The sequence below is a fragment of the Dama dama genome, chromosome 19, assembly GCF_033118175.1.
Source record: "Dama dama isolate Ldn47 chromosome 19, ASM3311817v1, whole genome shotgun sequence".
Lineage (NCBI taxonomy): Eukaryota > Metazoa > Chordata > Mammalia > Artiodactyla > Cervidae > Dama > Dama dama.
The window spans coordinates 46,605,231-46,617,830 of NC_083699.1; the positions used below are offsets into that span (position 1 = coordinate 46,605,231).

General features: G+C 37.4%; 1 protein-coding gene across 1 annotated transcript in view; it reads right to left on the reverse strand.

Moving 5' to 3' along the window:
- ACAP2 (ArfGAP with coiled-coil, ankyrin repeat and PH domains 2) overlaps window positions 1–12,600 on the reverse strand; it is a 154,284-nt gene that overhangs the window by 60,082 nt on the left and 81,602 nt on the right. The window contains exon 5 of the mRNA XM_061166864.1: window positions 2,295–2,353. Within this exon, the coding sequence (XP_061022847.1) occupies window positions 2,295–2,353 (59 nt within the window). The remainder of the gene's footprint in view (window positions 1–2,294; window positions 2,354–12,600) is intronic.

Consider the following 12,600-nt stretch of genomic DNA (forward strand, 5'->3'; position numbering starts at 1 on the left):
TTCTGTCCACGGGATTCTCCAGGCAAGACTACTGGAGTGGGCTGCCTTCTCCAGGGGATCCTTCCAACCCAGGGATCAAACCAGAGTCTCCTCCACTGGCAGGCAGATTCTTTACCACCTGAGCCACTGGGGAATAGTATATGTTACAAGGGTATAGACCACATTTAAAGAAACAACATTCATTTCTTATTCAAGAAAATTAGTAGGCCAAAAGGCAGGAATACATTCTTAAAATACACACATATAATGCTTTCTAAAAGAACTGGGTGTACTGTGTGCTCAGTCATGCCCAACTCTTTGCAATCCCCTGGACTGTAGCCCACCGGGTTCCCATGTTCACGGGATTTTCCAGGTAATAATACTGGAGTGGGTTACTATTTCCCACTCCAGGGGACCTTCCCAACCCAGGGATCAAACTCAGGTCTCCTACATTGCAGGCAGATTCTTTACAATCTGAGCCACCAGGGAAGCTCAGACTATTGAAATGGATACTATTACCCCTTACTAGTACATAATTCTTTTAGAAGGCTTCCCTGGTAGCTAAACAGATAAAGAACCTGCCTGCCAATGCAGGAAGCACAAGAGATGAGGGTTCAATCCCTGAGTCAGGAAGATTCCCTGAAGAACAAAAAGGCAATTCACTCTAGCATTCTTGCTTGGAAAATCCATGGACAGAGAACTCTGGTGGGCTACAGTCCATAGGGTCACAAAGAGTCAGATATGACTGAGCACGCGTGAGCCACCTGGGAAGCCCTCTAAAAGCACTTTAAATGGGAAGCCCTTTATGTACCAGTAAAGGGTAACAGTCTGAAAATCTGAAACCTCCATTCATTAATGACCTTAGGTAAATACATAACATCCCCTGGCTTTCACTTCTTCTACCAAGGAATTAGGCAAAATAACTTGAAGACAAATAACTTTAAAATAATAACAACTATAATAAAATATACCTAGCAAAGACTTTAAACTCTTTATAGGAAGCAATAAGTTTTCATGTATATATTCTATAAGGACATTCTGAATATTAGTATTTTATGAAATAATTTAAAAACAATCTGCAAGAGATCACCTCTAGTACAACAAATTCTAATCTACTAAGACTGAAGTGCATTATGAGCTCTGAAATTTATAGCTTGTAATACCTGTATTAGTTATGACCAACCTAGACAGCATATTAAAAAGCAGAGACATTACTTTGTCAACAAAGGTCCATCTAGTCAAGGCTATGGTTTTTCCAGTAGTCACGTATGGATGTGAGAGTTGGACTATGAAGAAAGCTGAGCACTGAAGAATTGATGCTTTTGAACTGTGGTGTTGGAGAAGACTCTTTAAGAGTCCCTTGGACTGTGAGGAGATCCAACCAGTCCATCCTAAAGGAGATCAGTCCTGGGTGTTCATTGGAAGGACTGATGCTGAAGCTGAAACTCCAATACTTTGGCCACCTGATGCGAAGAGTTGACTCATTAGAAAAGACCCTGATGCTAGGAAAGATTGAGGGCAGGAAGAGAAGGGGACAACAGAGGATGAGATGGTTGGATGGCATCACCAACTCAATGGACATGGGTTTGGGTAGACTCTGGGAGTTGGTGAGGGACAGGGAGGCCTGGCGTGCTCTGGTTCATGGGGTGGCAAAGAGTTGGACATGACTGAGCGACTGAACTGAACTGAATACCTGAATACTGTGTCCTAATCAACCTTATATGTAATATAATATATTCTCAGTCAGGAATTAAAAGAGAAAAATTGAAATTATTAATGTAGAAAAGGCAAACATCCACACCTGGAAAGGTCAGTTTTGTTTTTTTTTTTATTTCCAGTTTCATTTTATTTCACACATAAAATATGATGACGGTGACACAAAAGGCTTGTTTTCATTACTTATTATGCACCTTCATAACTCATTCTCATAAATCCTATTATCTTCTCCACAAAGAAAATACTATATGGAGATAACTAGAATAACTGATGGTATTTCAACCACTTTTGGTATCTGCTTTGATTTTTAGAGGTCATCAGATTCTTTATTTACATTAAAAATTTGTTTTATCTGTAACAATTTGAGCTATGTATCCTGAATACAAATTCCATAGCATAAGTTATTCATGGGAAAGCCTGAAATCTGATTTCTTACAGAGTAATTCAGAAAAAAATGCAACATAAAATTCACAAAGCAAAAAACAAATAAAAACTCCCACATTTTTAGTAAGTCTGAAAGTATGATTCTAGGTTCTCTCAAATGATAACTCCCAGATGTAATCATAGCTGCTTTTCTTTTTTCACTGAAATTAACTTACTCTTTAACAAAGTTCTGAAGTTGTGCCTTAATTGATCTCTGGGTTTGGTCAAATAGGATCTAAAAGAAAAGGAACATTAAGCAATTAGAAAAGTAAACAAAGAAAAAAATTTTCATGTAGTTCTATAAATATTACATCCCTCCAACAATAATCCAATTCTAATAATACCTACATTTCTTACTGAACTTTGCATAAGAAATAAGCATTTAAAAAAGAAACTGATTCTCAAGCCAATTTCATCTGTTAAAAAATAAAATTACTATTTACAGAGTAAATCCAAAGTGTTTTAATACTTAAATACAATTTTCAATCGGTTAAGCAACTTATTTCCTTGATTCTAACTCAGGCTTTAGAAGACAACCTAAAAGACTAATACAAATTCTACTCTATCCACCATAGGAATTTCTTACTCTAATATACTAAAACATAAGAAATGAAAACACTAGAACTTCCTTATACCTTAGAGATTTCTCATTTGGGAAGACGTGTGAATTTAAATGTCTTACATTCTGAATCAAGCAAATATTATACAGCCCTTAAATGATTGCTAAGATTAAAGACGAGGATAAAATTTTATTTCTCACAAAAATATTTTACACCACTTAACAGACACCACATATATTTAACTCTACATGTGGTACATTTCATAGGGCTTGGCATGGAAATGTTAAGTACTTTCATAATTTACAGATATACTTCATTCAGAATTTGAAACACAGCAGATAAACAGGCAGAAAAATCACTATTCAAAACAAAAAGAAAATCCTATGTCCTTCAAATAACTATAAACAGAATCAAAATATTTCAACCTATATGGAATCTCGCTAGAAGCAAAGTATTATGTCCTTGTCTAAATGCCAAACACACATGCACAGTCTGGGTTGAGTACAGGGTTTCAAAATCTGTCAAATTCACTTTTCAAAGAAAAAAACATTTTGTATAATGTTAATCACAAAGTATTAAACCCAAGTTAAGCAGAAGAAATGACATAATAAAGATCAGATTGGAAGGTAACTAAATAGAAAACAGGAAATCAATAGCCAAAACCCAATTAAAACTAAAGCTAGTTTTTTAAGATCTAAAATAAATAAACTCAGAGCCAAAGTCAACATATGAAAAAGTAGAGACGTCACTTTGCCAACAAAGGTCATACAGCCAAAGCTACAATTTTTTCAGTAGTCACATATGGATTTGAGAGTTGGACCATAAAGAAGTCTGAGCATCAAAGGATTGATGCTTTCGAACCATGATGCTGGAGAAGACTCTCAGGAGTCCCTTGGACTGCAAGGAGATCAAACCAGTCAATCTAAAGGAAATCAACTCTGAATATTCATTGGAAGGACTGATGCTGAAGCTGAAGTTCCAATACTTTGGCAACCGGATGTGAAGAGTTGACTCATTAGAAAAGATCCTGATGCTGGGAAAGATTGAAAGGAAAAGGAGAAGAGGGCGGCAGAAGATGAGATGGTTAGATAGCATCACCGACTCAATGGACATCTAATTTGAGCAAACTCTGGGACCTGCCTATTGAGAAATCTGTATGGGCAAATACCTAGGGTTGATATTGCTACGTTTTATGTAAATGTAGCTTTAACTTTATAGTATATGGGAGCTTTTTCAATATAGATTCTGTTTCCTCAATTCTGTTTATTTTTTCTTTCTTTGGTCATGCCATGAGGCTTGTGGAATCTCAGTTCCCTGGCCAGGGACTGAACACGAGTGATAGCAGTGAAAATCTTAACCAGTAGACCACCAGAGAAATCTGTTTAGTTTTCTGATATCTCCTTTTCAAAATTTCTTTTACTAAAGTATATATAGTTAATTTACAATGTTGTATTAGTTTTTGGTAAATTAGTTTACAAGCAGAAATTTATATATTCAGTATACATATAATAAATATATATATATACACACACACATATATATGTATACTGAATCACTCTGCTTGTAAACACATATATATAATATATACCTACATATATATATATATATATATATATATATACTGAATATATATATGTATATGTATTCTTATTTTTTCCAGTATGGTTTATTATAGAATATTCAATATAGCTCCCTGTGCTATATATTAGTACCTTGTTGTTTATTCATTCAATATATAATAGCATCTGCTAATCCCACATTCCCAATTCTTCCATCCCCCACCTCTGTTCCCCATTAGCAACCATGAGTCTGTTCTCTTTGTAAGTCTCATTCTGTTTCAAAGATAAATTCACTTGTGCTGTATTTTAGATTCCATCATTCTGTTTCAAAGATAAATTCACCTGTGCTGTATTTTAGATTCCATATGTAAGTGATATGAACTGAGCTATCAGGGAAATCCCAGTGGTAAAGGGAAAGGCAAACCACTTCAGCATTCATGCCTTGAGAACCCCATGAAGAGTATGAAAAGGCAAAAACATAGGACCCTGAAAGATGAACTCCCCAGGTCTGTAGGTACCCAATATGCTACTGGAGATCAGTGGAGAAGTAACTCCAGAAAGAATGAAGAGACAGAGCCAAAGCAAAAACAACACCCAGCTCTGAATGTGATTTGTGATGGAAGTTAAGCCCGATGCTGTAAAGAGCAATATTGCATAGGAACCTGGAATGTTAGGTCCATGAATCAAGGCAAACTGGAAGTGGTCAAACAGGAGATGGCAAGAGTGAACATCAACATTTTAGGAATCAGCCTACTAAAATGGACTGGAATGGGTGAATTTAACTCAGATGACCATTATATCTACTACTGTGGGCAACAATCCCTTAGAAGAAATGGACTGGCTCTCATAGTAAACAAGAGTCCGAAATGCAGTACTTGGATGCAGCCTCAAAAACAGCAGAATGATCTCTGTTCGTTTCCAAGGCAAACCATTCAATATTATAGTAATCCAAGTCTGTGCCCCGAACAGTAATGCTGAAGAAGCTGAAGTTGACTGGTTCTCTGGAGACCTACAAAAACCTAGAACTAACACCCCAAAAAGATGTCCTTTTCATTATAGGGGACTGGAATGCAAAAGTAGGAAGTCAAGGAACACCTGGAGTAACAGGCAAATTTGGCCTTGGAGTACAAAACAAAGCAGGTCAAAGGCTAACAGAGTTTGCCAAGAGAACGCGAACACCCTCTTCCAACAACACAAGAGAAGACTCTACACATGGACATCACCAGATGGTCAATACTGAAATCAGGTTGATTATATTCTTTGCAGCCAAAGATGGAGAAGCTCTATACAGTCAGCAAAAACAAGACCAGGAGCTGACTGTGGCTCAGACCATGAATTCCTTATTGCCAAATTCCGACTTATTGAAGAAAGTAGGGGAAACCACTAGACCGTTCAGGTATGACCTAAATCAAATCTCTTATGACTATACAGTGGAAGTGACAAATAGATTCAAGGGATTAAATCTGATAGAGTGCCTGATGAACTACGGACTGAAGTTCCTGACACTGTACAGGAGGCAGTGATCAAGATCATCCCCAAGAAAAAGAAATGCAAAAGGACAAAATGGTTGTCCGAGGAGGACTTAGAAATAGCTGAGAATAGAAAAGATGTGAAAGGCAAAGGAGAAAAGGAAAGATATACCCATTTGAATGCAATACCAAAGAATAGCAAAGAGAGATAAGAAAGACTTCCTCAATGATCAGTGCAAGGAAATAGAGGAAAACAGTGGAATGGAAAAGACTAGAGATCTCTTCAAGAAAATTAGAGATACCAAGGGAACATTTCATGCAAAGATGGGCACAATAAAGGACAGAAATGGTATGGACCTAACAGAAGCAGAAGATATTAAGAAGGGGTGGCAAGACCACACAGAAAAAACGACACAAAAAAGATCTTCATGACCCAGATAACCACAATGGTGTGATCACTCACCTAGAGCCAGACATCCTGCAATGGGAAGTCAAGTGAGCCTTAGGAAACATCACTACAAACAAAGCTAGTGGAGGTGATGGGATTCCAGATGAGCTATTTCAAATCTTAAAAGATGATGCTGTGAAAGTGCTGCACTTAATATGCCAGCAAATTGGGAAACCTGAGCAGTGGCCACAGGACTGGAAAAGGTCAGTTTTCATTCCAATCCCAAAGAAAGGCAATGCCAAAGAGTGTTCAAACTACCACACAATTGCACTCATCTCACACGCTAGCAAAGTAATGCTCAAAATTCTCCAAGACAGGCTTCAACAGCAGGAGAACAATGAACTTCCAGATGCTCAAGCTGGATTTAGAAAAGGCAGAGGAACCAGAGATCAAACTGCCAACATCTGCTGGATCATCGAAAAAGCAAGAGAGTTCCAGAAAAACATCTATTTCTGCTTTATTGACTATGCCAAAGCCTTTGACTGTGTGGATTCCCAAAGAACTGTGGAAAATTCTGAAACAGATGGGAATACCAGACCACCTGACCTGCCTCCTGAGAAATCTGTATGCAGGTCAGGAAGCAACTGTTAGAACTGGACATGGAACAACAGATTGGTTCCAAATAGGAAACGGAGTATGTCAAGGCTGTATATTGTCACCCTGCTTATTTAACTTATATGCAGAGTACATCATGAGAAACACTGGGCTGGAAGAAGGACAAGCTGGAATCAAGACTGCCGGGAGAAATACCAATAACCTCAGATATGCAGATGACACCACCCTTATGGCAAAAAGCGAAGAACTAAAGAGCCTCTTGATGAAAGTGAGAGGAGAGTGAAAAAGTTGGCTTAAAACTCAACATTCAGAAAACTAAGATCACGGCATCTGGTCCCATCACTTCATAGCAAATAGGTGGGGAAACAGTGGAAACAGTGGCAGACCTTATTTTGGGGGGCTCCAAAATCAGTGCAGATGGTGACTGCAGCCATGAAATTAAAAGATGCTTGCTCCTTGGAAGAAAAGTTATGACCAACCCAGACAGCGTATTAAAAAGCTGAGGCATTACTTTGCCAACAAAGGTCCATCTAGTCAAAGCTACAGTTTTTCCAGTAGTCATGTATGGATGTGCGAGTTGGACTATAAAGAAAGCTGCGTGCTGAAGAATTGATGCTTTTGAACTGTGGTGTTGGAGAAGACTCTTGAGAGTCCCTTGCATAGCAAGGAGATCCAACCAGTCCATCCTAAAGGAGATCAGTTCTTGGGTGTTCATTGGAAGGACTGATGCTGAAGCTGAAATTCCACCTGATGTTTGGCCACCTGATGTGAACAGCTGACTCATTTGAAAAGACCCTGATACTGGCAAAGACTGAAGGCGGGAGGAGAAGGGGACGACAGAGGATGAGATGGCTGGATGGCATCACTGACTCAAAGGACATGAGTTTGAGTAAACTGCGGGAGTTGGTGATGGACAGGGAGGCCTGGCATGCTGCAGTCCATGGGGTCGCAAAGATTCGGACACAACCGAGTGACTGAACTGTACTGAACTGAACTGGGAGAGAGTGAAGGACAGGGAAGTCAGGAGTATGACAGTCCATGGGGTCACAAAGAGTTGGACATGACTTAATGACCGAGCAAAAACAACAGCCAAAGTGATCAGGAGAAAAGAAGACAAAATGTCCTACAATAATGAGAGAGAGGACTTGACCACAGACCTTATGGGTATTAAGAAAGGATAATCAGAGGATATGTGGAACAATTTTATGCTGATGAATTAAATAGATGAGATGGGTAAAATCTTTGAAAGACAAAAACTAATGAATGAAGCTCAACTGTAGCAATTTTTTCTTATGTCAGTTTCCCAAGGCACTAGAAATAAAAGTAAAAATAAACAAATGAGACCTAATCAAATTTATTAGTTTTGGAACAGCAAAGGAAATCATGAACAACATGAAAAAACTACAGATTGGGAGAAAAAAAATTGCAAACGATGTGACCTACAAGGACTTAATTTCCAAAATATACAAACATCTCAAACAACTCAGTAATGACAAAAAAACAATCCAAGCAAAAAATGGGCAGAAGACCTAAACAGACATCTCTTCAAAGAAAACATACAGATGGCCAATAGGCAACTGAAAAGAGGCTCAACATTGATAATTACTGGAGAAATGCAAATCAAAACTACAGTGAGATCTCACCTCATACCGGTCAGAATGGACATCATTAAAAAGTATACAAATAATAAATGCTGGAGAAGGTGTGGAGAAAAGGGAGATCTCCTGACATTGTTGGCAGAAAAATAAATTAGTACAGTCACTATGGAGAACAGCATGGAGAGTCCTTAAAAAACTAAAAACAGAGTTGCCATCTGATCCAGCAATCCCACTTGTGGGCACATTTCCAGAAAAAAACTCTAATTTGAAAAGATATGCATCCCAGTGTTCACAGTAACACTATCTAGAATAGTGAAGACATGGAATCAACCTAAATGTTCATCGACAGATGGATGGATAAATGGAATACTTCTCAGACATAAAAAGAATGAAATAATGTCATTAGCTGCAACTTGAATGCCCTTAGAAATTATCATAGTAAGTCAGAGAAAGACATATATGATATCACTTATTCAGTTCAGTTCAGGTCAATTGCTCAGTCGTGTCTGACTCTTTGCGATCCCATGGACTGCAACACGCCAGGCTTCCCTGCCCATCACCAACTTCCAGAGCTTACTCAAACTCATGTCCATTAAGTCGGTGATGCCATCCAACCATGTCATCCTCTGTCGTCCCCTTCTTCATCCACCTTAAACTTAGGTCCATAACAAAATCTGTATGCAAATATTTATAGCAGTTTCATTCTTAATTGCCAAAAACTGGACACGACCCAAATTTCCTTGGAGAAACAAACTATGGTATATCTATACAATATCTGTATCAGCAAGAAAAAGAAATAACTATTAATAACTGCAACCACATAGATGAATCTCAATGCATTTTGATAAGTAAAATAAGTTATATTCAAAAGGTTATAGGTTAAATGAATCTATTTATATGACATTTCAGAAAAGGCAGAACTATAAACAGTTTCCAGCGGTGGGGAAGGGAGGGAAGGTTGACTTAACAATGACTTAACTTAATAAGAGTATTTCTAGAATTAATGAATGGAGAAGGAAATGGCAACCCACTCCAGTATTCTTACCTAGAGAATCCTATGGACAGAAGCCTGGTGGGCTGCTATCCATAGCGTCGCTCAGATTCGGACATGACTGAAGTGACTTAGCATGCATGCATGCATTGAAGAAGGAACCTACTCCAGTATTCTTGCCTGTCTCCCAAGGACAGAGGAGCCTGGTGGGCTGCTGTCTATGGGGTCGCACAGTCGGACATGACTGAAGCGACTTAGCAGCAGCAGGATAATTAATGAAACTGTATCTTAATTGAGGTATGGAGCCCCGACTGTATGCATTTGTTAAAACTCATAAAACTGTACACCACAAGGAATCAATTTTGTTACAACTGAATTTGAAAATAACTTTAATACCCTCTAGGTCCACCCATGTTGTCACAAATGACAAGGTTTCATTCTTATCTATGGCTGGGTAATATTCTTGTGTGTATACTGTACACATAGTAGATATACCACATCTTCTTTATCCATTCACCTATTGATAGGCACTTAGGTTGCTTCTGAATCTTGTCTACTGTGAATACAACTGCAATGATCACAGGGGTGCATATATTTTTTTCTAATTAGTATTTTTGTTTTCTTTGATTAAATACCCAAGAATGAACCTGGTGGACCATATGGTAGTTCTACTTTTAGTTTTTTGAGAAATTTCCTTACTGTTTTCCACAGTGGCTATACCAATTTATATTCCCATCAACAGCACACAAGGATTCACTCATCTCTACATCCTCACCAACGCTTGTTATTTAGCTATCTTTTTTGATAAAAGCCATTCTGACAAGTGTGATGTGATATCTCACTGTGGTTTTGATTTGCACTTCCCTGATACCTTGGCAGTGGTGAGCATCTTTTCATGTGCCTGGTGGTCATTTGCATCTCTTCTCTGGAAAAGTGTCTGTTTAGGCTCTCTGACCTTTTTTTTTTAAATTGGGTTATTTTGGTTTTTGGGTTTGTTGTTTTTTTCTATGTTGAGGTATATGAGTTCCTTGACTATTGGGGGTATTAATCCCTTGTTGCATATAACATTTGCAAATATCTTCTCTCATTCACTATGGTGCTTTCTCATTTTGTCAATGGTTTCTTTCACCATATAAAAGTTTTTTTAGTTCAATGTGGACTTCCCTGGTGGCTCAGACAGTAAAGAATCTGCCTGCAGTGCAGGGGACCTGGGTTTGACCCCTGGGTTGGGAAGATCCCCTTGAGAAGGGTGTGGCAACACACTGCAGTACTCTTGCCTGGAAAATTCCATGAACAGAGGACCCTGGCAGTTCATGGGATTCCAAAGAGTCAGACACAACTGAGCAACTAACACTAGTTTGATGTAGTCCTATTAGTTTATTTTTGCTTTTATTTCCCTTGCCTGCAGAGATAGCCAAAAAAAAAATACTGCTAAAACAGATGTCAAACAGCATACTGCCTATATTTTCTTCTATAAGTTTTATGGTTTCAGGTCTTACATTTAAATCTTCAATCAATTTTTAATTTTATTTTTGTATATTGTGTGAGAATACAGTCAGTTGATTCTTTTGTATATAGCTGCCCAGTTTACCTACCACCATCTATTAAAAAGGCTGTCTTCTCCCCATTGTGTATTCTTGCCTCCTCTGCCATAGAGTAACTGCCTGTATAAATGTGGGTTCATTTCTGGACTCTCTACTCTGATCCCTGATCTATGTGCCTATTTTTGTGTCATTGACATACTGTTTTGATTACTGTAGCTTTGTAGTATAGTTTGAAATGTAGGTGTGTGATACCTCTAGCTTTCTTCTTAAGATTGTTTTGGTTATTTGGGGTCTTTTGCACCACATATAAATTTCAGAATTTTTTTTTTCTAGTTCTGTGAAAAATGTCTTTGGGATTTTGATAAGGATTATACTGTATCTCTAGACTGCCTCAGGTAGTGTGGTTATTTTCAACAAATTATTTCTTCCAATCCATGAGCCTGTTTATGTCATCTTTATTTATTTGATCAATGATTTTTTGATCACTGTCAAAACTATCATTGATAGTTTTTCAAGTAGAAGTCTTTTACTTCCTTAGATTTATTCCCACATATTTTATTCTTTCTGATGCAATTGTAAATGGGATTACTTCATTGTTAGTATACAGAAACACAACAGATTTCTGCATATTAATTTTGTATCCTGTAACTTTACTGAATTCATTGACAAGTTCCAGTAGTTTTTGGTGGCATCTTTAGGATTTTCTATACATAGTATCATATGGGATCTGCAAACACTTTCCAATATGGATTCCATTTATTTTTCCTGTCTGATTGTCTTGTCTAGGACTCCCAATATTTGCCATTTGCTACAACATGCATGGACCTAGAGGGTATTATGCTATGTAAAGTAAGTCAGAGAAAGAAAAATATATAATTTCATTTATATGTGGAATCTAAAAAACAAAACAAATGAACAAACATAAACAAAGAGAAACTACAGAAAACACTACTAGAATTAATAAGTGACTTTAGCAAAGTTGTAGAAATAAAGTCAATATACAAGAATCAATGCTATTTCTGTACATCAGCAACGACCAATTGCAAATTGAACTTTTCAAAAGTATCACCTATAATAGCACCAAAAAATAGGAAATGCTTAGGGACAAACTTGACAAAAGGTATGCAAGACTTGTACAATAAAGACCACAAAACACTGCCATAAGAAATGAAAGAAAACCCAAATAAATGGAGTAATACACTGTGTTTATGGGATTTGAAAATTCACTATTAGTTAGATGTAAATTCTCACCAAATTGATCTCTAGATTCATTGAAATCTCACTCCAAATCCCAGTAAGGCATTTTACAGAAGTGTAATACCTGACTCTAAAATATATATGAAAATGGGACTTCCCTGTGGTTCATGCTTCCATTGCAGGAGATGGGTTCATTCCCTGGTTGGGGAACTAAGATCTTGTGTGTCATGTGATGCAGCCAAAAACACATTTTTTTTTAATTTAAAAAGTGTATATCGAAATATAAAGGACCTACAATAGCCAAACTAATTTTGAAAAGAAATTGAACAAAGGTGGAATACTTATCCTACCTGATTTTAAAACTCATTATTGAAACCTACAGTAATCAAGGCATTGGTAGTATTAAAAATAGGCAAAAGTGAGATCAATAAAACAAAAGAGTCCAGAAATGATCCATGTAAATGGGTCAACTTCTGTTTTTAACAAAAGATGCCAATAAGGAAAAGATAATATTTTGAGCAAATGATGATAGAACAAAAACTGGACAGCGTTTGATCAAAA